This window comes from Magnolia sinica, chromosome 19 (assembly GCF_029962835.1).
Source record: "Magnolia sinica isolate HGM2019 chromosome 19, MsV1, whole genome shotgun sequence".
Lineage (NCBI taxonomy): Eukaryota > Viridiplantae > Streptophyta > Magnoliopsida > Magnoliales > Magnoliaceae > Magnolia > Magnolia sinica.
The window spans coordinates 19,364,102-19,391,553 of record NC_080591.1 but is presented as its reverse complement, the minus strand read 5'-3'; the positions used below and the strand labels follow the sequence as shown (position 1 = coordinate 19,391,553).

Sequence of the window (27,452 nt, the reverse complement as noted above, 5' to 3'; positions counted from 1 at the left end):
TGGTTGGCAACGAAGGCTCTTCAACCAAGTAGGTAAGATCCTCATGATGAAGCTTGTCCTTTTTGGAATTCCCATTCACCTGCTAACAATGTAACACCTTGATTTTTCAGGACTCGATTATATGACTCATTTCCCAAAAACCTGAGTGTTAACCTTAAAGGATGGTCAAATTCGAGTATATTTTTAGTTAAACTATTAGAGTAAGCAGATGAGCATAGAATGGACAAATAAACATAAAGGAAAACTTCATTTATATTTGAAATATATAAGAGCTGCACATAATGACTTATACAAACCAATGTCCCCATTCTTACAATTATAAAATGAAATAATATTACATGTGAAATAAAGTAAATTACAATAAATTTGGGATATGAAATCCTGTAGCAACCCTTAGCAATCATAATCATGCATCCCTGTCAAATATAGCTTGCTCCTCGTCAATATAAACATGAATTTCACCTGGGCCACCTGTGCTACCTGTACGGTTATATATTTGATAGATGAGTGACCAACTCAGTGTGAATTTTCCTAAAGATTGCACATCGCCGCATTAAGTAAGAAATAGTATAAAACATTCAGACAATTAAAATAGAGTAAATGCAGTCTTATTAGATACATGGATGCGTGAATACAATTATTGTCCCGGGTAAAACATCCAGACGGACATTAGGGTTGTAACCCATGCAATCATTGACCCAGGTAAAACATCCAGACGGTCTGTACCTTGGGTAAAACATCCAGATAGGCACTGGGCTTGTCGCCCATGCAATCATTGACCCGGGTAAAACATCTAGACGGTCCGTGCCCCGGGTAAAACATCCAGATAGACAAATACATACAATTACAATAGATGATGGTTTGTGCCCCAGGCAAAACATTTAGACAGGCGAATCCGTATGTCACTTACGACAGCAATAGATGCTAGTTTATGCTATCCATGCATGATTAGCCAACCTATTATTAGTCCAATTGTAACTAGCCAATTTAAATAAGCTCACGGTCACTACGGGGAGCACATGACTCAGCGTAGGCCGACGGCTCAGGCATATTGTCCTATGACCACCATCCCCGGCCCATGAGACTACCATCTCAGGATGTTTAATGGAAACCCATCGACTAGTGGCCAATCATATTATAGTATATAGGGCTTACCATCTCAGGGTTGCACAGTATAAAACATCGAACCCATATAGGGAAAATACTAGAACAAAGCCACATAGGGCGATATCAAAGTAGGCCACATAAGGCGAGTATCAAAACCATGCGATAAAAGATCACTATTGAAAATCATAAGACACAATAACCCTTGATGGTAGGCCCACATCAATGATCCATCTAGACCACCACTCAATGACCACTAGATCGAAGGTCCATTGCAATCATCGTCGATCGAGTCAATCATCGTCGATCGAGTTATATCCCAAGTATGGGTGTACATTTATAAGTGGGGGTTTTCCACTAATGTATCAGTTTAAATTCCATAAGAAATCGACAATAATACACAAGTATGAACAAATATACAGGATAAATATTAAGTATGTAATATAACAATTCAATTTTCACCAGCTAACACATGTGATTATAAAAGGGAGATATCAAATATAAATTAAAATACAAACTATAACTTAAGCTAATGAAAAAATGGAAAGCTCAAGGGGAAGAATCATCACCTTATACTTTGAATCGCCTTCTAGTGTCGCTAAGTGCTTGCGCCTTAACATTGTATCTTACCACAAATTGTGAACTTGTACAATTAGATCCAAGTTCTGCACACTTCCTAGGTTTAAGATCACAACCTAGGGTTTGAGTTATCTATCTTAGGGTTTTAACATAGAATTAGGGTTTTCGTCCTAGAGTTTAGTTTTAGGCTCTGCTTAGGAGTCGAAACCTAGTTTATATAATTAATTTATAATAATATTGGAAGGGATAATAAGTAGTAATTGTCAGTTAATACTAACACACTATCTATGGTTAGGGCATTGACCTAGAGTTTAGACCGCTTAGGTTTAGGATTTCCTCCTCAAGTTTAGGTCTAGGTTAGAATTTATGATTAAATGTTAGTTCGTGTAAATCTAGTTACCATGTTAATTTATTACTTACAACATAGGTATTAACATTAATGGTATAATTAATATCAGCTCATCATGGTAATAATTAGTATTACAATTGAGATAAAATGGTATTATTAAAGGTAATATCTTCAAGTGATGGATATCATGTAAATATTATTAATGATGGTTTCATTTATAGTAACTAATATTAGTGTAACATGTTAGTAGTAATCATTATAATGATATATAATATTATGACCTACTATCATGGTAATATTTAAGAATGACAAAACAATACACTAATATTTAATTATTATTTTATTTCCTTGTATATAATAACTATTATTAAAATAGATAATTTACTAATGGCCATGCATTCTTGATGTTTGCAAATCCTGATAATGATGGAAATGGTAATCAAGTTAATTTAGAAAGTAATTGTTAACATTAATAATAGCTACCATAGGAATAATAATAGTTATGATGACGATAATCACTAGGACCTACTATTAAGGGTAATATTTGAGAGAGATAATTTAAATTACTGCTGTTTGTTAATTACAACTCTGTTTATTCTAACTAACTCGGGTACAAGTAACCTATTGATGGTTAACCACGTTGCAATAATTATGATGATAAATCATGAAACTAACTTAAGGAGAGCAAGTTAACTCACATTGGTTGACATGATAGCAGGTTTGGTTTGAATGGTCCCATGAACATGGTTATCCGGGCCTGCATTAGAGTGACCGGGCCCACCAGGTTTTTTTGTCCAATAAGTGGCCCAGATTGGGCCTAGAATCTACCCATACTTAAGGCCTAAATTGGGCCCGACCTCGGCCTGATTCGGCCCGATACTTTGTTGCCCATTTGAAGCCCGAACGGGGCCTAGTTTGGCCCCAATGTTTGCTGCCAATCAAGGCCCAAACCTGGGCCTGGGTTTGTTCCACAACAAGCCCCGAACTGGGCCTATACTAGGCCCAACAGTGGCTGTCCACTAACGGTCCAAGAGATGGGCAGTGAGCTGATGGTCTAGCCCACCAACTAGCAGCGTGTGGCCCACCTGCGTGTGGCTGGACTGCATTTGGCGAGGCCTACAACCTTAGTGTGGTGCAGCCCACTGAACTGATTAAAATGAGGCCCACCTGCAATGTGCAGGGTCTAGACACAGGCCCACAGCTTGATTTCGGCCTGGCCTTGGGCCCGTGCACGGCCCACAATGCCAGAGCAAGGTGCGGCCCACTAAGATGTTTCTCGGGTGCGGCCCGCCGTGACGTATGTGGTGCGGTAGAGGCAGCAACAACATCATCAGTGCCGTTTTCTTCTTTCTTCTTCCACTTTCCTTCTCTCACTCTCTCTTCTTTCTTCCTTTTACTCCTTTTATTCCTGTTGCATCAACCATGCCCGGATGATGCCGGAACCATTCGCACCCAACGATTTTTTTGGTGGAGGAGAAGAACACCGATAATGGTAGCTTCGACCTGTCTGCTTCTTCCTCCAATCCAGACCCTAGGGATGGCCCGTTTGGTCCCCTGAAAGCTTACAAACAAGCTTCATTGAAGCTTCGTGAGGATAGACTGGTGGGTTCGGCAGCTGAAGATGGCTGCCGCACTCGAGCATGGCCGCAAGGATAGGAGAGGCTATTGTTGCTCGATCCCTCACGCTCTTCTTTGTATAAAAACCTAGCTTCCTCCGGATTGTCGGATTGGATCGGAAGGCTCGGATGTAATCCCGCCATCTGGTTTTCTAAAACTATGGGGAGAGAGCTGCATCGGTTTTTCATAGATAGACCCTTAGCACGCGAGCAATGAACGGACGATCGAGATTTCTCCATTAGGGATGGTCTAGATGAGCCTTTGCAGGCTCTTGCGGATTGCCGACAAGTTTTTACGGAAGACAGTTTCCATTTCTGAAAACTATGTTTTTGTAGGGCCTGCTTGCACCGACATTTGTGTACGCATGCCTACACGTCTACATGAGAGGCCACTAGGTTTTGGTCAAGCCTCGGCTGCGCACAAGATGGATGGTTTGGATCAACTGTGGGAGCTGTGATGGTGGGCAACAGTGCGAAGGAAACAGATGGTGTTCGTCTACTGATGAAGCCGTAGGGAGAGAGAATATCTCTCTTCTTAAGGAAATAGCGGGTTAGCCCGCTTTGACCGGGCTACTTGGATTAGTGCACGGCGAGTGCATGTTCCCTCTGTGCACTTGCACTTTAAGGTGTGGTCCACCAGGATGTTTGTGACTAATTCACTCCGTCCATTCCCTTTGGAGGCCCCAATCAGGTCCTCCAACCAAAGGTCAGGAAGATTCAAGACTTAGGTGGGCCCCACGATGTGATTTGTAGTCGTATGGTGGTTTCTTGTCAATCTAGTGGTCGGATGATTCTGAAGTTGGACGTCAATGGTTAAAAGGGCCCTAATGGGCCATTTGCACGATTTCTATCTCATATTACCAACCAATACTAATAATCACGTAAATTTTGTTGCTATTATATATTACTTATAATTTCAATGGTTAGAATCTCACACACATATATGAATATAGATTTTAATATTAGCACCCCACCATATACATGTTATTGATTATATATATATATCATTTAAAATCACCTTATTAAACAATACACCACTTTATTAAAATATCTAGAAATTTCTTGTATTCATATTTGTAAAAGATGTTTAATACTTCATTAATATTTAAAACTAAATTATATATATATTGTAGAATTATCATTTATTATGTTTAGTTTATATTCATTAAATATATACATATCATTCCATTACAATACATTTTTGTACATTCTTCATGATAGATAAATTATGAAAATACATTTATATTTTCTTTCTACCTATGTTTGTCTAACATTTGTAATATAATAAATAGATAAGATAATACACTTAATATATGTATTATTTGACTACTAGGTGGTTTGATATATGGATATAGATCACCTTCGATGGTCAGATTTAAACTAGGATGCACATGAATGTTCACTAAGCTAGGTTTGCATTCAACTAAGTCAGTTTATATAGTAACACTCAAGGACGGGAAAGTACGGGGTGTTACAAACAACATTTGAGGTTCCTAAAAATTCTTTTTACTTGCTTCAAAAGGACTTTGCCGATTTCTTTTGGGAATGGGAAGAAGGGCATAAGAAATTGCATTAGCTTAGCTGTCAAAAAATATATTGTCTAAAAGCTGAGGGTGGCTTAGGCATTAAGTTGGTAACATATGTAGTTGCTAGTTACATGATGAAAATGGTATGGAAAGTAAAATTTGAAGATGTGGGCAGCATGTGGGTGAGTTTTGTGTGAGTGAAATACGCTAAAGATTTCTCTGTTAGTCAAAGGAATGCGCCATTGAGGTCTGACTCCCTGTTTTAGAATAGTACCAGAGGTTTCTTCCCTTTCATTAAGACAGTTTCTCACTGGATGGTGGGATTGGGGGAGTTTGATGCTTGGGAGGAAAACTAGATGAGGTTGGGGCCCCTGTCTCAGATATTGTCAATGAGTCATTTGAGCCTTTGGAAGCTGAAGACTAAAGACATGTGTAGACTAGAGCATTAAGAAAGTGAAGAACAAATAAATGAGGTGTATTGGTGACTCCGACCTTAACCCAAACAACCCTTGAACCTCTAGATGATCATGGCCTAATAAGTAAACCTTTGATTGATCATCCATTATCAATAAGAGCTCCTATTGAACATGCTTAGATAGGTTATAGAAGCCTCAAGTGGCTGAAAAATAAACTACTCAAAACCAGCTAACTAAGAGTGAACTCGATCGATGATTGATTGAGCAATCCTTGATCGATCTCAAGCGATTAGACTCGATCAATTGAACTATGCCAAATATATCTAGTGAGTTTTTTGGACAAATTCGATGAGTTTTGATCGATCAATTGATGGTGTCATTTTTTTTAACCATTGAAATTTGATTCCTTTATATAGAGAATCTATTCTTTGAGCATTTGTAGGAGTTTTTGGTGCAATAGAAGGCTACATGATTGTAACACCCTGGTTTTTGAAACCCGAGTATTTAACTCATTTCCTGAAACTCCGGTGTTAATCAGTGATCAATAGACAATCAAATCAAAGTGCAATTAGTAGAAGCAAGCGTTATATAGATATAACTCATCTCAAAATGAATATCCTGGGCCACTTAGCAGGGGCCCATATATAAAATTCCAAAATGTAATTGTTCAAAAGTAATCATAACAAATAGTCTATTAATTCAAGCCATAATAGGCAACCGCTTCCTTATGTGACTCCTCGTCGTAAAACTCTTCTTCAGTAGTAGCTGACTCCAGGTCCACCACATGTTCGTCAGCTCCTGTACCTGTCTCATCTGTATGGTTAAATATTGATGAATGAGTGGCCAGCTCAATATGATCTCCCTTCAAGATTACACACCGCCGCCCTAGACAAGGAATAACATAAAACATAAAGGCAATCCAAAATATAGCAAATGCAGTCCTATTATATGCATGGATGAGTGAATGCAATCATCGCCCCAGGGATGCACATCCGTACGGAAGTTGGGCTCGTCAACCATGTAATCATCGACCTAAGAAAATCATCCAATCGGACAAATACGTACATTATGTACGATAACAATAGATGCTGGTCTGTGCCATGTATGTATGATTAGCCAACCATTATTAATCCAGTTACAATCAGCCATTTTAAGTAAGCTCAAGGTCACTACGGGGGCTTAACACTAGCGTAGGCTGACAGGTCGGGTATAGGTCTCATACCACTATCCCCGGCTTATGAGGCTACCGCCTTAGGGTGTTTATAAAATCCATCAACATGGGGTCAATCAACTCTCAATATTAGGGAACTACCATCATATGCTGACTAGAAATGAAATATAGAAATCATTAAATTCGGCGACTAAAGCAATCCGGTATGTGTGGATCAATGCAAGTAAATAGCGGTGAGTATAAACATGGCGTGGTTCACTCCACAATTAGGTAAGTGGAATCACTCCATAGATGGTGAGCCCCATAATTCAATTTCCACTAAGTATAACCTCTATGTTGAGGGTCTATTCATCACATCCGTTCCGTTACACCCTAAGCTTAGACTCTCTTTTTATAAGAGTTCCATAGAGAAGTTTCAAATGATGTATGACTTACAATCAATACAATCTTATGAAGATTTAAGCATGCTTTGATATGTGAAGTAAAACTCATGTATATAACTAGGGCTGTACATGAATCGGGCTAGCCCGGTTAACTCGCTCGACTCGGCCCGAAAAAGCTCGACTCGGCCCGACCTGGAATTGAGTTCGGGCCGAGACGGCCCATTTTCTTCAACTCGAAACTGAGTTCGGGCTGAGTTCAAACATGTCCCAGTTTGACCCGACTCGGCCGTTTATATATATATATATATATATATATATATATATATATATATATATCCTAAATCTTTATCCTAATCATTTGAGACAAAGAAGTGAGAACGCCGTCCGTCCCTTTGTAGATGGAGCAGGCCCGAAATTGGCCTGAACTCACCCGATTGTTGATCGGGCCGAGTTCGGGCTGGACATGTTGGCCCAGTGATCGTGCCGGGCTGGGTTTGACAAGTGATCGGGCCGGGCTGGGTTGAGCCTAGTTTGACTCGATTCGACCCAATGTACACCCCTATATATAACTAGTTAAAAAATTATATATTCCTATCTTACCAAGTTCTAAAGTATGCGCGTCAAGTAAGTAATTGAGTATTTTAGTAAGCTTGAATCATGTTTTCAAGTTAAACAAATCGGCAGTTTAACGGAATGTAAGACATATAGTAGAGTAAATAACTCAAATGATTGGTCCCATGACATATGGTAAAATAAATACAGAATTTGATCATTACTAAATTTTATAAGTAATAGTTGGCCAATGGCTAAACAGAACATATATTCTAACCCAACAATTTGAATGATTATCCACTCCTATGATATCATTAATAAATGTTATAAAAGACTATCCCTAATTTAGTTTACTGATGAAAAGTTCAAGGGGAAGAAAATCATCACCTAAGGAGTGACAACAACTTCTATGGTCCAAGTTTCCGTAGTTGCTTTGTGGCCCAATGTTGCACAAACAATCTCCTATGATTTTTTAATCAATAGTTTGTGTTAGATAAGGATTACTCAAAGTCTTAACTCACTATGGCCGTTAGGGATTTTGCAAGGGCCCACAAGCATGGACCCGGGCCCGTATCAAGGTGATTAGGCCCACCATCTTTGGCCCAACAAAGTGGCCTGGAGTTGGGCCTGAAATTTGCCTCCACTTAAAGGCCAAACTAAGCCTTATCTTGGCCCAGATGTCAGGCGTAATACAAATCCAAGAAGGTTTGGACAGAGCCTGGCCATTTCCTGGCCCACAATGGACGGCCCAGCGTGCATACATAGACTGGGCAACTCATAGCTGGCTCCACCTCAGGCCCATACACATGGTCTCATTTGAGCCGCTCGGCTGGGTTCCATCCTGGCCTAGTAGTAGTCATCGCGTGCCAGCCCCAAGAGCTGGGTTGAATTTGCTAGCTCGGTGGTGGAGATTGCACACTATTTGGCCTCAAAACCTACACGCCTAGAGTGGGCTGATGGTCTGGCCCACCTGCAATTACACGGGGCCCGCTATCCAAAAATGGTGCAGCCTACTGAGTTTAGGACCCAAGTGCGGTCCATCTGATTTCTAGGGTGTAGCTTACCTGCCGTCAGCATGTGGCCCACTTGATACCAGTGTGTGGCCTACCAGATATGTAGTGAGGCCCACAATGCTATGTGGTGGAGCCCACTGGATTGTATCCTTGGTGCAGCCCACACATTTTCTCATGGTGAGTCCCGCCTACTGCTGGCGTGAGGCCCACCAGCTGTGAGGCACACCTGCTGTTGGCGTGAGGCCCACCCTGCTTTTCTGATGGTGCGGCCCACTGCTTTGGGAAATTAGGTGCGGCCCACCCTCCTGTTTGGTGGTGCGGTCCACTGATTTAGAAAATTAGGTGCGGCCCCCCTATTGCTCTGTTTTTTTTCTTTATTTTCATGGCCTATCAAGGGCCTGATTGCTGCTCGGATGCAGCCCGATCTCGACCCAGATTTTGGTTGCTTTTAGCCATGCATTTAACTATTAATCTCAACCATTTTCGAGGAGGACAATCAGCTGTTTTCAGGCTGGTTTTTCAGCCATTTTTTGTGAGTTTTCCAACCATTATCAGGACGGTTGGAGAGCTGATTTCCAGCTGCATTTCTCAGCTATTTCCAGGCTGGTTTTCAGCCGCTATCAGGCTGCAAAATCAACTAACATTGGCGTGTATTTTCAGCTACTTTCAGTTGTTTATCAAGATGGGTTTTCAGCTGTCTAACCGGCTGGTATTCAGCTATTCATCAGGCTGATTTTCAACTCATAACACAGCCCAAAACGTTGTTGGTTTCAGCCCTGTTTCAGCCTGATGAACGGCCCAGCTAGGAGGTGTTTTTCAACTCCAATCATAGCCTGCTTGAGTCCGTTGCAGGGCCTAGATAAGGGACTGCTAGAAGCCTAAATTAAGGCCTGTTGCATACCGGACTTCAGTCCATGACAGAGCCCCAAATAGAGCTCATTTCTGGCTCTGTCAAAACGCTTCTACGACCAGCTTTCTGGCCCAAAAAGTGGTCACCAATCATGGATGAATTTCATACCAAATGAAGGAGAAAATGGAAGAAAACAAAAAGTAGTTTGGCCGATTTTACCTGGCCGGACAGGGTGCTCATGCCAACTCTTCTTTCTCTTTTCTCTCTCTGATTCTCTCCTCTTTTCTTTCCTTCTTTCCTTCCTTTCCCTCTCTTTGTGTGTGGGATATGAAGGGTAGCAGTGCCTATTTATAGGCAAGGGAGAGAAGCCTCCTACGGCTGTGCCAGCTTCTCTCAGATAAAAATGGAAATTTGTTTTTCCACTATTAAAGTTTTTCCTTGTTATTTTTGGTTATGAAGAGACTCTCCCCAGCTGGCTCATGGAAGGCTTGAATCCCCTGGATAATGGTGGTGCTGGCTTGCAAGAGAAGTCACCTGATGGTCCTCTCCCTTGGATCTCAGCCACATATGAAGGGGGTGGATGGCTAAGGCCGATTTTCCCCATCCCTTTGCACGGGTCCAAGACCCTATATGGTTTTGATCAGTGGACCCTCACGAGTGAAATGGATGGTTTGGATCGTCCGGAAAACACCTCAAGTGGCCCACTTTGGGGCTTGAAGTTCTGCAATTTCAAAATTTGAAAGGGCGGGAGAAACGTCTGCTTCTTGCTTTTTTGCTCGGTCATTTGCTCGGTCAAAGGTTGTTTGACCGATAAGCTTGGTTCAGTGTACATCATACAATGATAGTGCAAGGTGCATGTGCATCGCATATGGGGTCCACCCTGATGATTGTATTAAATCTACTTTGTCCAATCATCTCGGGGGCTCCACTTGGACATCCTGGCCCATTTTGGGCTAATGATGAGGTCCAGGTGGGCCGTTACACACCTCTTAGGTCTATATTTAGCCCACATGTCATGATACGACGGTCAGATGGGTCTGATGTTTCTTTTCAATGGTTAAATATGGATTTAAGATGCAGTGGTACTCCGTTGGCTACTCGTTGACCTACATGGATCGGGTCTTAGAATGCTGTTATAACTAGTTGACTTAGAAACTGATCTGGCTTAAGATGTTTGATTGATGTTACCTTCTTAACTGTTGTGAAGTGAAAATCGAGTTTCTAGGGGCCGTGGTGGATGGTCTCAACATTGACGGGAAGTTCCATCCTGCACATGTTGAGTTTAAGTTATCTAGCTATTTGAAACCTGGTTTCCGTTGATGTAGGTTTAAGAGGTTACACCCATGTTCATATCTCTCATCCTAAGCCTCTAAACCAATGAGTTTCAAGTCATGTTCTTTGAGATTAACACTAATAAGGATTCCAACCCCCAACTTGAATATATGCTTGAATTCCACCATTATTTAGAGATTAGATCCAAAATTATTGGTATATCATTTGTCTAAATTCTTTAGAAGGCCCATCTAGGTGAATCTCCTATGATTATAACCTTCTATTAGTTGTAGGATATTTCATCATCATCCCATCACTTTGGTCACCTCAATAGAGCATTACATGCAATATGTTTGATCTTGAAGTTGAAGCATTAACCAACATCGACATCAATAATCAATGGAGAACAAGGGGAGCTGATTGAAGCACGAGAGAGCATTGATAAGTAATTCGAGAAGACACTATAAAAGGGGCTCAATCTGACAAGTAAGTTGTCAATTATAAGAGTTCACACACTCCTTTTTTGTGTAGAATTAAGTGTAGAGTTTGTAACCCAAATTTGAATAATTCTCGTGTAGGACTGTATTGCCATCGACACAAGTAAGTATGTAAGTCCTTGTGTAGGCCACCGATACAGGTGTGTATGCGAGTAAATCCTCATATACGCCACTAACACGGGTGTGTATGTAGGTAAATCCTTATATAGGCCACTGACACAGGTGTGTATGTAGCAAGTCTTTGCGTAGGTTACCAATACGCGCAAGTATGTGGGTAAGTCCTTGTGTAGGCCTTCCGTGGGAGTGTACACTTATATAGATTAGAGGTTAACCCGATTTAAAACTTGTAGTAGTGAATACCAATATGCTTAGGGAAAGTGCGTTCGCTGAGAGTGGAGTAGGGAAACCAAACCACTATATCATCCATTCAACCAATTCACAAGGTACATATACCTGAATAACGGTAAAACAAAAAAAATCAGCTTATCAAGAACTTCTGGCTCCAGGTAGTTTTTTAATTAGGAGTGTTTAAAGGCATGTTTCGAACATGAGATTAGATGGGATGGAATTGCATCTGGTCTCCTTAAATTCTATCGAGAATGATTGAATTAATCTATGTATCATATCATCCGGTCCCAATAGTAGATATCGTGGGATTTGTGGTGATTTTGAAATTTAATACATATGTGGACCTAATGGTGATTCACATGTTTTGTCCATCCATGCGCGCTCTTGCCACGAGACATTTAAGTTGCATACGTGTACAAGTGATTGCCATTAGTTGTGAAATTTGGTTTGTTGATTGCAATTATATTGTCCACCAAACGCAAGATTCATTTAATATCGTGTGTTTTTTCAAATGAAAAATTTAACCATAAACATGGGATTGGATGGTCAAAATACTAGTATTTTCGAACATGTATTCATTGTGAAATAATAATGTTAATTCCATCATATGCAGTTCCATACCATTTAATCTCTCATTCCAAATAGCCCCTAAATGCCATTGTGTGGTCCACCTAAGCCTTGGATATGCCTAATTTTTGGTCTTATATCCTAAAATGATGTGGAAAAATGGATGGATCATGTTGATAAACTCATACATCACAATGGGTCCCTCGGAGCTATTCTGAGCTCGAGAGAGGTGGGAGTGCAACTTGGTTGCAACCCAAAACCAATGGTGTGAGTGAGACCCTAACCGTAGGAGCCTACCATACATGGTATATCCACACTGTTTATATTTTTCTAAAGCTCATTTTACCCCACGGTCCCAAAACTAAACTAGGTTCAAATTTCAGCTGGACTACAGCACAGTAAACAATGGTTATTGATCATTAGAAACCTTTTATGGGCCAACTAAGTTTTAGATCAAGATGGTGTGAACTGTGAACTTATCAACAGGTCGGATGTTCAATAACCATTGTGGTGGATGCTCGGAAAATTTTAATGGTGAGCATTCAATGAGTGCTGTTTCTGGTGGTGTGGTCCACTTCTTATATGCTTCATTTTTAGATTGTATGCTGAAATAAGCTTTAAAAATAGATGGAAGGTGTGGATATACGATGAACTATTTTTTAAAATGACAAAACTACCCTCCTTCAATTACCACTTTTTTCCTATGATGTGTTCCACAAGCAACTTTGATCTCCCTTATTTTTAGATGATCTTGAAACATGAATGTACCTTGTGGATAAAAGTATAGATCATGGAGGAGCACACAGAGCACCACCCCACTAGCAAAGTGTCAGAAGCGGATTGGCTAATGTACCTCACACAGCTATATAGCTGCTGTACTGATGTTAGCAAGTTTTGTGGGTCCGATTATAAGTTTTGTGTTATATCCAAACCGTCCATCCATTTGACGAGCTTGTATTAAAGCTTGAGATTGAAAATAAGACAGATCTAACTATCAAGTAGACCACACTGCAAAAAGCAGTGGGGGATCGAACATCTACCATTGAAACCCTTTTTGGTGTCACAAAAGTTTTGGATCAATATGAAATTTGTTTTTCCACTTCATTTAGGTTGTTGTGACCTTATGTGTAGATTGGATAGAAAGTAAACATTACGGTGGGCCTTATGAATTTTTTAATGGTGAAAATCATTATCTCGGCTCCTATTCGTGGTGTTGTCCAAATGATCTTTGGATATGATTAGTTTTTTTAGATAATGCCCTACAATGATCTCTAAAAATAGATGAACAGTGTAGATATAATAAATACATAACTGTGGGCAATGTAACTTTGATCTCCTTTGAACCGTTGTACAACTCGGAGCCCGAGGAGCGTCAGTGATCATATGACGACGACACGTACCTACAGCCAGGCTGATGTGTGGTACACTAGCCAATCCGCTCCCCAAAGTGTCAACTTGAGGAAGCAGATTACGTGGTGTAATGCACACCTCCGTGGTGTGTTGACGTCACAAAGATATGTGGGCCGACCGTGATGAAAATGCTATATTTACATTGTCTATTCATTTTGTGAGATCATTTTAAAACACCCCTAAAATTGAGGCTGATACAAACCCCAAGTGGACCGCACTACAAAAAGTAGTGGGAGAACTATGCCTACCCTTAAAACCTTCCTAAGGGCCATCATGATGTTTATTTCCCATCCAACTTGAATATATGGAAAAAAAAAAAAATGCTTGATGAATGGAAAAATAAATATCAGTTTGTTCCATGACTTCCGTGGCAACTAGCAAGTTTTCAAGGGTAGGTATTCTCTCCCCACTGCTTTTTATGATGCGGTCCAAGTTTGGATCTACCTCGTTTTTGGTCTCATTCACTGAAATAAGCCCGTAGAGTAGAAAGAATTTTAATATAGCACATAGGCACCTATGCATGTGTGTACTTTTGTACACGTGTCATGCATGTTTAATTTAAATAGCTCATGTGATGCGCAGTCCTGTAAAATCCTAGGGGACAAATTTTCTCCTTCATCTAATATTTCGGCCGAAGTGGCATGCTGCTAAGCATTCGGATATATATACACACACACACACACACACGGAAACGCTCACCTGCGAACCAGTTCGTACGTACTGCGTACGAACTTTTTTGAGAACCCATCATACGTGATGTGGATCCAAAATCTGAACCGTTCATGTGAAGCACCAGCTCCGGAAACCTCCCAGGCCCAAGTTTTACTTTGATCTAAAATTTTGATGGGCCATGAAAAATGAAAACAATTTCCTCCCTTGATTTGCATTTCTCTTTTCTATGGCCCACTAGAATATTAGATCCTGGTGAAAATTTGTAACATGGGGTTTTATGGGATTCCGCATCACATGGACCGTTCAGATTAGACACCCATGGCACGTGTGCAAAGGTGCGGACGTGCGTAGGTGAGCAGGGGAGCATGACTCTCTCTCTCTCTCTCTCTCTCTCTCTCTCTCTCTCTATATATATATATATATATATATATATATATGGTACTACCACGTTCGATTTCTCATGGGGTTGAGTTGTGTGGGCCCAACTGTGATGTGTATAAAACATTTATCCCATCAGTTAGATGCACCATTTCATGGTGGGCCATGGGCTTAAAAATCAAGTCAATCCATGTTTTGAGTGAGCCACACGGTTGAGAGGGGTTACCTTCCCATTAAAAATTCATAATCATTTATTGAGCTCACCAAGATGTGTTTGACAAATCCAGCCCAGCCGGTGTCATACTTAGATGAGGGGTTAGACTAAGTTTAAGCCACATCCAAAACTTAGGTGGGCCCCACTAAGTAATTTGAATTGTTTTGGACATATTTTCACATGATTTTAGATGATATGGCCCACCTTAGTTCCGTATAAGGCTGATTTTTTGATATCCCATAAATTATAAGAGACCTACATCAAATCCACGGTGCTGATTTTCAACACATTTCACAGTGGGGCCGCACAATTGGACCTTCCCACACACACATATATAGTCCAGCTGTGTGGGTCCATCATGATGCGTGTCAAACATCTACCCCATTGGTCAGATGCACCATTCCATGGTGGGCCTCGGGCTTAAAAATCAAGTCAATCCGTGACTTGTGTGGGCCACACCACATACAAAGGTTGAGAGGGGTTACCCTCCATTAAAACATTCATAATCATTTTTTGGGCCAACTGAGGTATCGTTCACAAATCCAACACATCCATTATGTGTGTCCCAATTGGATGAAGGGTCAGACCAATTTTCAGACGCATCCAAATTTCAGGTGTGCCCCACCAAGTGCTTTTATATGTTTTTAGCATGTCTTCACATGATTTTAGATGGTGTGGCCCACCTGAGTTCCGCATACGGCTGAGTTTTGAGACATACAATAATTTAAAGGGGACTCATCAAATACACGGTGTTGATGTTCGACACACGTCATGGTGGGGCCCACATAGCTCAGGTCGACCGCATGGAACCATTTCCTATATATATATATGAACCCGTGTTTAGGGCTTCATTCTCTCCTCTCATATAAGAGAGAGGTTTAGGGTTTCAGGGTTTCATTTCTCGGCCTCACAGGAGAACAGAAGAGAGAGGGGAGAGGAGGTGAGAGAGATGAAGACTATCTTAGCGTCACAGACGATGGATGTTCCAGATGGAGTGAAGATCAAGGTAAAAGCGAAGATGATCGAGGTGGAGGGTCCCCGCGGCAAACTCACGAGGAACTTTAAACATCTGAATCTGGATTTCCAGCTGATCGAAGGTGGTAAGAAAATGAAGGTCGAAGCGTGGTTTGGATCGAGGAAGACGATGGCCGCCATCCGTACCGCTATCAGCCACGTACAGAATCTCATCACCGGCGTCACCAAAGGCTACCGTTACAAGATGAGATTCGTCTACGCTCACTTCCCCATCAACGCCAGCATCACCAACGGCAACAAGAGTATTGAGATCCGCAACTTTCTCGGCGAGAAGAAGGTATCTCAATCCCTCCTCCTTATCCTCCTTTATCGACTTCCCTATTTCGATGCCGATCTGATCCATTGATTCCGTCGGACTCGCCATGGATCCGCCATATGCGGAAAACCGCACTGGATCGACAATTCTAACCATTCATGTGGAGTTTTTCTTTTTCTTGTTCTTTTTTTTTTTTTCAATTGCATTCCTGAACAAATAATGTTCCTAGTGAATGATTGGGATTGTCTGATTCTTGTGATCTCGGGTGATCGGCTTTGATGCTGTGCTCTAAATGCAGGTTTTACAAAATCCAGCTACCGATATATATTAGATTTGTGTTTTTAAGACTATAATCTGCCTTTGATTGAGCTCCATCCTCTGCACCTAAATCATAGATGCGGGACAATGGTTTGTGATCTGGAAGGTTGTATGTTGGTCCCACCTTGGATGAAACTAAAGTCTTTGAATTTGGATGATCAATGGGATTTTTATGTTGCATCTGGTCCATGATCCATGGTTGGATGGACCCAATTAACGTCCTGGTTCATGTACATTGAGCCGCATTTCCAATTTAAGTGCAGCATGCCAGGGCTAGGGTCACAGCCTGAATTGCTGTGAGTGTTGTGGCCTTTTATGGATCTCTGTCATTTATGTGGCAACGACATTTCTGTGTTGATTTGATTTGGTTTCTGGTCATCTTTATCTGTATATTTTTCAGATGTCTACCAGTATGTGTGATAAATCTCATGTACGATTGGGTTCTTCATTGTTTATTTATTTATGTTGATCCATGTTATACACTTTAATTGTAAAATGATATAAAAATTTTGTTTGGATATTTTGTATTATGGTTTTTATCTAGGTGTATCTGGAAGATGTATTTGCAGTGAGCAGAATGGCTGTTTTTCACAATTCAGCAAATTGTGGTATAAGCTTGTTTTTTTCTCTCTACTCTGCTCCATGCAGAATGGGGTTTCCACACATTTCAAACAGAAACCTATTTCAAAGCACCCTTTCCAAACTTGGCCTAATTGAATGAGTATGATGGGAAAAACTGTCTAGCAGACAGCGATTGCTTCATGAGTTTTCTTTGCTGTCAATTTTTGTGGTTCTGTTATTTTTTATGCAGTCATTTTTTGGTTTCATTGAGCATTTCAGTCCCACAGTCCTGTGTTATTCATGGCTTTTACAGTCTAGAGCATTTATATATGTACTTGGTTTCATGAACCTTTAAAAAAAATAAAAATGTAGGATGGATAGGATGTTGATTAAGGATGGGAGTCTAATGACATGGTTAAATTCCTTTTATTTATTTATTTATTTTTAAAGATTCCAGATCACAATGGGTATTTTCTTTTTTTGGATCTTATTGAAAAATAATGAAAGTGATATAACTCTGCCGAGGGAGCCAATTTCTCACCTTAATAGGGCGTTTTCCATCATGTTCTTAGCTTGCTTTGGCGGTACACACTAAGAGCAACTGGGATTGTCTCTTTGTCCTTGTGCTCATCCCTCATTGGCTTGAGAGTAATGCACTTACCCTTATATGTGAACATATGGGTGCTTTTAGGGTCGGAATGCCTGATCATTGTGTCCTGTTGCCATATTTATCCCAAACAAGACATGGACTTTCATGGCGATGATGTCACACCATAGGGATTCCTTGTATGGGCACAATTAGAATTGCAGCAAGCATCGCTTTATCGCTAGGATGGAGGTAATTTCTTGCCACATGACTTTGTAAGGTTTGGGTGCTTCTCATTCTTGAGTTTAAGTTTGTTGATTGTCCTCCACGAGGCTTCATACATGCTGCAACCTCTATCTACTATGATCTTCTTTTGCGTGGCTTGCTGGAAGAAACCAGATTCTTACAGTCGATAACCTTAGAAAAGGGGGCATGGTTCTCCCTAACGTGTCTTCTATGCCTCTGTGATGAAGAAACTGTTGATCATCTCTTTGTTCACTGTCCCTTCGTGACGGAGATCTGGAGTTGTCTTTTAGATGGCCTCGGTATCCTGGGTGATGCTGGCTAGTATTGAGGACTGATATGGCTCTCTGGGCAGGAGAAAATGGCATATTCTGTTCTTAGCAGCTCTCTGGGGTATTTGGTTGGAGAGAGAATCGCTGCTTCTGCAGCATGTCTACATCTTCTGGTGGGGTTTTTAACCAGGTCTTGGGTTTATTCAGGGATTGGGCCCCGTAGTTCCCTTGGGCCTTTTCCAGTTGGGGGACTGATTCGTTGTATTCTTTTATTGTTTTTCTTTCTTGGTTTGTTTTCTGTTTGTCTGTCTGCTTTTCCTGCTGATTGAAGAAAATATTCACCTTAAAAAAACTATGATGATCTTCATACCTTGTCCACTACAGCTCACATGTGGAATATATCGGTGCATTAGCAATCTTCAGAATCTTTCCATTTCTCACAGATTTGAAAATTTTTGTCGGACTCATGACACAAATGGCCTCAGCCTCCACAGTTGATGCACATATTGTTGTCTCCTCCTTTATTTGAGACCTTTGTCTTACCTTTAACCTCGGAATTCCACTGTGGCAGTGGTGGTCATTGGCTGTGGCAGTGGTAGTTATTGGTTGCTATTTTTTTTTTTCTTCCTGTAGACATGTTCACAGGATGAGTGTAGCTGAAATGAAGATGTTAAGATGACAAGACGAGGAAGGATAGGATTAGAAATGATCGCATTCAAGGGAACTTAGGAGTAGTACTAATAGGTAATAGGATGAGGGAAGTAGGCTACATGGTTTGGTCATGTGTAATGGAGACCAAGAATCGTGCCTGTTATGCTTGAGTTGGTACAAGTTGAAGGCTCTAAAAGGGCAAGGGGAAGGTCTAAAAGGTCATGGATGTAGTAAGAAAAGACATGAGGACCTATAGTCTAACTGAAGGGTGGCCCTTGATAGAGCGCAACAGTGGAACAGGATTCATGCAGCTGACTCCAATTAATTTGGATGAGGCTTAGATTATGATGATGATGATGACTATGGCAAACTCTTGGATGTGATGCTGAGGTTTGTGAAACAAATGTGCTCATCATAGCATGATATGAGGACTGGCCCTCTGCTTAAAAGTCTAGTGATTCATACTTAAAAAAAGAGTCTAGTGATTCTCTTAAGATTTTCCGGACTGGGCTCCACCGTTTCTTGCTGAATATCCATGCTAAAACTCGTGTGATCTGAGGTACCTCTGTTTCAATCAGATCATATCCCATGCCCTAGTCAGATCATAGCACTTCTAGAGTGTACGCTCCTTGACGGATATATTTTCATGCTGCAGGCCAAGAAATTCTCGGAACACATTAGCTGTGTGTCCTATCTTTGCTCTTATTTCTTCCCTAGTTGAGATGGGTGGAAGGCCATCCTCAAAAACCCTTAATTGATGTATCAATTGCTGTATAGATGTCAACACATAGCTTTTTCCTCACTTGCTATCATAGGACTATAGGAAGTCCTGCTCCTAATGGGTGTAAAAAAATTCCTATTTTTAAGAATACAACGGGGAAAGTTGGGTTGGAGAGTTGTTGGTCTGGGTGAAGTTGTTTTAGGAAATGGGGCTGATTTATAACATGCCAGGGGCTTTGAAAAGGGGCTGATTCCAGGATTTACTTTAGGGGGTTGAGTGTTGACAAAACGTGAACCTAATTTGGGACTGTTAGGGGCTGAATTGGAAGGTGCTGATGGGTTCAAGATCAAGGGACTTGAGATCAGGGTTGGAATATTTGGGTATGACCTGATCTGAGATTTCAAAGCGAAAATATGAACATTCTAGCAAGGATGTGAAGCAGACCACAGACCACTCAATCAGCGGCACCAGGGTGATTGGTTGCTGCCACAGATCAAAGGTTCAACACCATGGCCTTCTTTGAAAGGAAATAATCAGCAGTCAATCATGGTCGTAGATAGTTGGCCCAACATGTTGATCACCCTCAGAGGTATGTTTGATGAAACATGGTCTAAAAATGGAACTTTAAGGGCCTGATTTGTGTTTTGGAACATCTAATGGAGGCTTTGGGATGATATGGTTTAAGGGTCGAAAATGTAATGGGTGGGTTTAGTTGTCGGAATGTAGATCAAGGGATTAAGGTTTGTAGTACTGAGATGCAAGGGGTTGGTTGATTTGAAATTGGGAATGTAGATTAGGGTGTTGAGCTTGTATGATTGGGATGGAAGGGTCTGTTTTGGTTTTGGGGAGTTAATCAAGGGGTTTAGGTTTGTACGTTTGGGTTGTAAGGGGTTAATTTCAGTTCAGGAATAGATCCAAGGTCTGAAGGTTGTGTGATTGTGATTAGGTGGGGTGTATCAACAGAATTTATTATTTTGGAATATATATTAAGGCCTAAAGGTTGTATAATTGTGTTTCGGTGTATGAATTTGGATTTTCTGTGAGGAGAGAGTGGCAGCCCCTAAGGCTTAGGGTGGGAAGAGAGGGTGTTGAATTGCAGCGTGAAATTTGATGTTTGAATATGGAAGTAAGTTTACGGTGAATCTGTGATATGGATGTATTTCAAATGATTATTCATACGAAAATGATGCTGATATAATCAATTTATCATTGGACAAGCTCTAAGATTGGAACGTGATCCATTTTTTCCCCTGAAGATGAACACGGAATTTGCCCAAAGATTACAAGTGAAAGAAAAAAGAAAACGAAAAAGAAATTACATTCTTACATAGGCGCCTTCAAAAAGACCACCTCCACCTTGAAAGCTTCACTGCAAAAGCATCACCCATTTCTTTCTCCCCATATAGCCCATAGGGAGGCTAGAAGAGCCAATCTCCACAATACTAGGGTGATTCTTCATAGCCCCACCCTATGCCGTCACGAACAAGTGCCCCATTTTGACATAACCCAAGACATTTAAAAAATTCTGAAGAAGCTACTCCATATCTGCCATGCACACATCATGCATACATTAGGTAACACCATTGAGCATCTTTGGAGATTGTCAATGATGAAAACTCTTCATCTTCCAGCTAGCCCTCGGAATGTTTCCTAATGTACTTGATCAATTTTTGTTATTTGATATGTCTTAAATTGGTAAATACAATCTTATCCATTTCTGTTGTGAGATTCAATAGCCGGAAAGATAATTAGAAACCCAGCTGACTTTTAATGGGCCACCGAAGCTTCACTGAATCTTTGGGAATCAAATCGACATATTTTCTAGTGTTCTAAGATTGTCTTTAGCTACTGCCTGCACGCATGTTCAACCAATCTACAGGTGTGTTTAATGTGCTAGATTTGTGCATGGCTGGAATATGACATGAGAAAGGTGATCTCAGAGACTTAGGCTTACATCTCTCTAGCAGTATCTTGTGCTCCTTAGTTTTTACAAATGGAGACAGCTTTTGCTTGTGCATGATGATTTGTCCCATGTGTATTTTCTAGATGATAAAATGTTTATCATATATAATTTGTGGGCATACCCTTTTTGAAGTAATTTGTGGCCGCTTTTTATAATTTTATACACTGAGAAGTCATCTTGACAATTAACAAGATGTGAAGTAGGATGGGGTATAGATTGGGAAACCAGAAAATTTTCTTCTAAAGGTGGAATAACTATTTGATGGACAGAGTTGTGAGATGGGAAAATCTAAAGGCCTGTTTGGGTGCCTCTTAAAAATGAGTTCATCCCATTTTAGTTAGAAGTTATTTTATGTATTAGAGATTTTTAGGGATTAAAGTAATCTTGATAACCAAATATTTATATAAACTATTGTTTCTAATCCACGGGTACTGTTATTAAAATGAGAGGAACTCATTTCTAACTTGCACCCAAACAAGCCCTATACTGTTTTTTTTTTTCTACGCACTCACACCCCACACACACTCGTGCACTCACACTACAGTGGGATTTCACCACAGTGGGTACTCGAACACATGACCTTGTGAGTCTACCAACAGGCATGAGTAAGGACCCAAAAACAGGCCCTAAACTTTAAACCATATTTTCATTAAAAAAGGTTGGTTATCATTTTGTTGACATGGTTTTCTATGCGTTCTTAGTGAAAATTGAAGGCCAACCCTAGCCCTTTGATTTACCTGGAAAAGACTACTTACCAAGAAATACCATAAAATCCATAATGGAAGAAGGGAACAAATATATTTGATGGCGAGGATCCTCCAATCAGAAAGATTATTTGGGCACGGTCCACCCAAACACCACAATGGGCCATCACATCTGCAGATTGCTTTATCACCGTCATTATTGTTATTATTCATGTCTTGGAACATCTTCCTTTGCATCAGGTGCGGAAGGTTGATATGCTTGATGGCGTATCTATTCTCCGGTCTGAGAAGGTCAAGGACGAACTTGTTTTAGATGGGAATGATGTTGAGCTTGTTTCGCGCTCAGCAGCCCTGATAAACCAGGTAGAACTTTTCTTGCTTTTCTAGTGTTGTCTTATCCAGCATCGTTCAATCAATCCTCATATAAAACTTAGCCTAAAACTGATTTCTTGCATGCAGAAATGCCATGTGAAAAACAAGGACATAAGGAAGTTTCTTGACGGTATTTATGTCAGTGAAAGGGCAACCATTACTGAAGAGGATAACTGAAGTAGGTAGGTATCGTTGGTAGATGCTGTGGAGAGATTTTGTTTTGGTAGTAGGCTGGCATTTTTCCAGACTGTTTGGAGATATATATGATAGTGGTTGAAAACATTGTGGTTCATGTATTTTGAGTATGGGATCTCTTTGGAGATTAAAGATTTTTTCTTGGTTTTTTTATCTTTATTTGATCCATTAATAATGCATGCTTTGATTTATGAAGGAAATATCGACAATGGTTGACCCGATTATATGCACCATGTTCAAGTGCAGCCTTCGGGTTCAGTTTTCCTGATCGATGGTACAGATGATCGGTGGGTCATGCCCCAAACTCAAAAATCTATTTTTAAATTTACCTTCCACATGATTCGTTTTGGCTCTACTAATTATAAAACTTATAAATTTGAAAACATTTATCAGAAGTCGTAGCTGTGTTTTAACTCTTTTGTCATCTGCAAACAACACGCCATGAAACATTCTTAGCTTTTGTAGAAATGTGTTACCCAAATTCGTGTTGCTCAATTTGATAATAGGGCTGTCATTGGGTCCTCTGGAATTTCGGACCCAAGGTGGTCTGGATCTTTTTTTTTTTTTTTTTTTGAAGACATGGAACTGGTTTTGATCAGGTTCAGGTGGCCTTATTCAGTATCCATTGTGTCTTAAGACCTTGGTTTTTGAGTTGGGTCCACCTCACATGAGAGGCCATTCAGTGCCCCATTTGGCGATTGAAGTGGAGGCACCCCTTTGGACCACTTGAACGCACTTTGCTGTGATTCCCTTTGGGAAAAACACACTTTTGAGCCCCCAGATGGTTTGTCCATTATCAATGGATGGATTAGATCACACGTTTGTCATTTTGACACTTCTGTGGCGCGAATTGGCTATATCGTACTTGTCTATGGCTTAACAGGAAGCGGATTGGCTGGCCACAGGTGTACCACACACGATCGACGTGGCTGTTGTGTGAACTTGTCGTGCTGACGCGCCTCGAGCTCGAGTTGTACGAACGGTTCAAAGGAGATCAAAGATATATGGGCCCCATAATCATGTATTTATTATATTCACACCGTTCATCCATTTGGCCAGATGGTTTGAGACGATGAGCCAAAAAATGAGTCTTATCAAAAAGATCAGATGAGCCATACCACTAATAGGGGTGTACACGAACCGAGCTAGCTCAGTTAGCTCGCTCGGGTTTCGAAAAAGCTCCATTCGGCTACGTTCGAACTGAGTCGAGCTGATTTTTTGAGCTTGAAAATGAGTTCGAGCCGAGTTTGAGCAGGGCCCAGCTCGACTCGGATCAAATCCAGCTCGAATCCAACTCGGATTTTGAAGATCCCTATAAATAGCACTGGCTGCATTTTGATCTAGTCTTCTTGAACAAGTTCTGATCCCATTTCAACACCTCCGACCAAAAGAAAAGAGAAGCAAAGAGATGGAATGGCAGAACAGTAGACGGAAGAGCAGATCTCTGAAATCAAGGAAGCTTTCAGTCTCTTCGACAAAGACGGAGATGGTAGATCCTGGCCAAACATTAAACAAATACTTTTTTTTTTTTTTAATGTTACTTAGGAGGTGTTTGATAAAACACCTGTAAAACCATTGTCTCGGTTTGTAAAACAGTGGGATTTTGAAGTTGCAGTTCAAGTGTTGGTGGAAATGTCTCAATGGCGAACCCGGCCCGAGCTGCTGACCGAGCCGTGCTGGCCAGTCAGGCTCGAGGACTGAGCCGAGTTCAAGCTGAGGTCAGCCAGTATTCGAGCCGAGTCGAGCTGGCCTCAGCTCAACTCAGTTCGACTCGATGTACATCCCTAACCACAAATAACAGTGGGGACAATGATTATCATGTTAAAACATTTGTTAGGCTCATAACGTTTATTTTCCATCCAATCTGTTCATAAGGTCACATAGACCCGATGAAGAGAATAAACAAATATCATATTGATCGAAAACTTTTGTGAGCCCAAAATTGTTTCAATGGTAGACGTTTAATCCTAGTCTTTTTTGTAGACGTTCGATTCCCGTGATATTTTTCGTACACTTTGAAAATGGCGGCGGCTCACCCTCCTCATATACCACTCATGTGCAGCTATCCAGACCATTCAAATTGTGGGGGCACATTGGATAGAGCCAATCTCTAAAATTAAACCGATCAAACAATCCAAACCATCCAATCTATGTCTACCAAATGGTAACCATCCCATCAATGTCTATCAAATGGATGATTAAAAGCAAAAGGGTGAGCGGTCCACATTATCAGATCTTTCCAGGATTTGGATTATGCTCCGTCACCTGATCAGATGGTTTGATGGTCGAGATTGTTGTACAACTATCCCAAGCATACGGTTGAACAGCCACTGCTGTCATTAAAACAGTGGTCCACTATCATAAAATTCCTAAAATTAAAAATTAGAAAAAGGGATATTTAGGATTCATGAAAAATAAAGGTTCTCTAAGAAAGAAGATGATACAGTACGACCATAAACAATGACAGTTGTGTCATGAAAATATTTTATTTTAAAAATGTATATGTTGAATAAATTAATATATATCTAATATCTGCTAAATATAATAAACTGATATTGTAAGAGATTTGACAAGACATTAAATGAAATGAAACTTAAAAAATTTGACGGATTAGCCACTGATAGGTTGAATATCAGCTTGATCGAAATCTTTTGTGGCCCTGGGAAGTTTTTAATGGTGGGCATCATTCTCCCCGCTGGTTTTTCTGTGGTGGGGTCCACTGGAGAAATGATATCTCCAAATGAATGGACAATGTGGATACAAAACATACATTATGGTGGGGGCTGGCATAACTTGGTGATGTCTTGCTACTCAACCTGTGAGTAGCTAGCTAATCCGCGTCCGCTTCTTCCCAGCTATGTTTTGCGCACGTGGCATCCTTTTTCCTCACTTTTCCTCTCAACATGCCACTTCACTTGGTCTTGGTATCGATCCCTAGTGGGGGGTGGCTAACATGGAGTGTGTGTACTGACAAGGGTGTGTACTAGCAAGCTAACCCAAAAATAAAAAATAAGAAAAATAAAAAAATGCCACTTCACTTGGTATATAGAATATTAACTAATAAGATTTAACTTTGCCCCACCTGATCTTAACTAGGTCCAAAGATGGTAGGCCCAACCCAGACTTTGTAACCACGTCTAAGAATGGCAGATCCCAGCCTTATCCGGTTTCTAATCCTATCCAAGGACTTTGTTAAAATCGAGTGGGGCTTGTATTGGCTGGTCTCTTTCTCATAGAGTAGTTGATCCTCTTTGGTTGTTAAATGTCATCACCACCTCTTTGGTTCTTTAGTAACCTAGGCGAAAAGGTGGACATTTTGCCTTTGTTCCTTAGTAACTGAGGCGAAAATGCTAAACTGATCATAACCTTCACTTCTATATATAGAACATTCGAGCCATGCAAATGGTTGATCCCACCATAAAGATAACCCAATACAAGCGTTAGGTGAGTTGGCATGTCAGGTGGGCTACATCATCGAAATAATTGGATGGACGACGTCTGACTCAATGTCTAAGTGTAGTCACCTTGGTTTCCTAAGGTAGATTTTTAACCTCAATTTTTTTACCAACTGAGGCGAAGAAGTACAGGTTCGTTGGTTCTCCCAACGAACACATGGAAATGGTGTAGAACCGACTTCAACCATCTTCAATGTAATACAGTGAGGAGACGAGACCAGACTCTGAATAGCCGTCCGCATTTACTCTACAATCGATGACGTAAAGTGGTTCGACGCCGTATTCGCGCGCGTGGAATGCGTCGGACGGTCGTTTGTTTCCAAACGAGGGACATGTCCCATCAACCCCACTAATACGATACTATACACTCCAAACCGTGAATCCAAACACGCCCCTAACAACTTGACCCCAAGCGCGCAGATATGCGAATACGATCGTATGTGATTGAGATAGTAGAATATAGGTCCCCTGTTCAACCACTGACAAGATAGTTGTTCATCGTGACCATATGTACACATATCCATGGCGCACTTGAAGATTTGAATTTTTTAAAATCAGTGAGAACTTATCAAAGTGTGCCCACGTAATTGTTTAGAGAATCATGGATGGAAGAATAATTTTTAAGTAGCAATTACAAGACATAGCAAAAGAAGAAACAGAGGGAGGATGACATATGGTAAAAGAAGAAACAGAGGGAGTCAAGTAGCGCTGAATTGTTACACCAATAATTAGAACATAGAGAAGATACAAATGACTGAATCAAAGCTATAAATAGAAGAAGAATGCAAGAGAAAAATTTTATCTTATACCAACTCAATCAAATCAAACATTATCTTTCAATTATCCTTTCAATTACTAGTCAATTTATATTCCATAGCGTAATCCTTTACCTTTCCTGTCAAGCAAATTACATTTCTTAATGTAATATTTTGCTTTCAGCCTACTGTTTATATTCCGTAGTGGTAATCAAGTAGCTGGTAATTTTAGATATAATTTGAGTCTACGCTCGCACGCTGAGTTCAGGTTTTCACTCGGAAAGGTGTTTTGTAGCTGTTATCCGCCACCGATTGTAAGAATCCGTTTTCTCATTTTACTTTATCCGTATTGAAAAGTCCTTCGTACGGAAGGCAAATGTGCAACCATCATCAGAGGACAAACCCCACCCTTTGAATATCGCCTGATCCTATTTACACATTGAGCGAG

General features: G+C 40.6%; 1 protein-coding gene and 1 long non-coding RNA gene across 2 annotated transcripts; one reads left to right on the top strand and one right to left on the bottom strand.

Annotated features, from left to right (window-relative positions):
• Positions 1 to 222: 222 nt before the first annotated feature.
• Positions 223 to 2,038, bottom strand: LOC131235227 (uncharacterized). The gene is made up of 2 exons (XR_009166001.1): positions 1,674 to 2,038; positions 223 to 480 (listed from the first exon to the last, which is right to left on the bottom strand). It is a non-coding gene; the product is annotated as an uncharacterized LOC131235227 (long non-coding RNA).
• Positions 2,039 to 15,771: 13,733 nt separating this feature from the next.
• On the top strand, positions 15,772 to 22,945 carry LOC131234454 (large ribosomal subunit protein uL6). Its single transcript, XM_058231345.1, has 3 exons — positions 15,772 to 16,229; positions 22,468 to 22,590; positions 22,687 to 22,945. The coding sequence occupies exons 1-3, from the start codon at positions 15,867 to 15,869 to the stop codon at positions 22,774 to 22,776; spliced, it is 576 nt and encodes a 191-aa protein (XP_058087328.1). The 5' UTR covers positions 15,772 to 15,866; the 3' UTR covers positions 22,777 to 22,945.
• The last annotated feature ends 4,507 nt before the right edge of the window (positions 22,946 to 27,452 follow it).

Excerpts from the sequence above, each read along its gene's own strand:
- LOC131234454 (XM_058231345.1), top strand. The coding sequence starts at position 15,867 with ATGAAGACTATCTTAGCGTCACAGACGATGGATGTTCCAGATGGAGTG. Across the intron at positions 16,230-22,467 it reads ACTTTCTCGGCGAGAAGAAG|GTGCGGAAGGTTGATATGCT; the intron begins GTATCTCAATCC and ends CCTTTGCATCAG. Across the intron at positions 22,591-22,686 it reads CAGCAGCCCTGATAAACCAG|AAATGCCATGTGAAAAACAA; the intron begins GTAGAACTTTTC and ends TCTTGCATGCAG.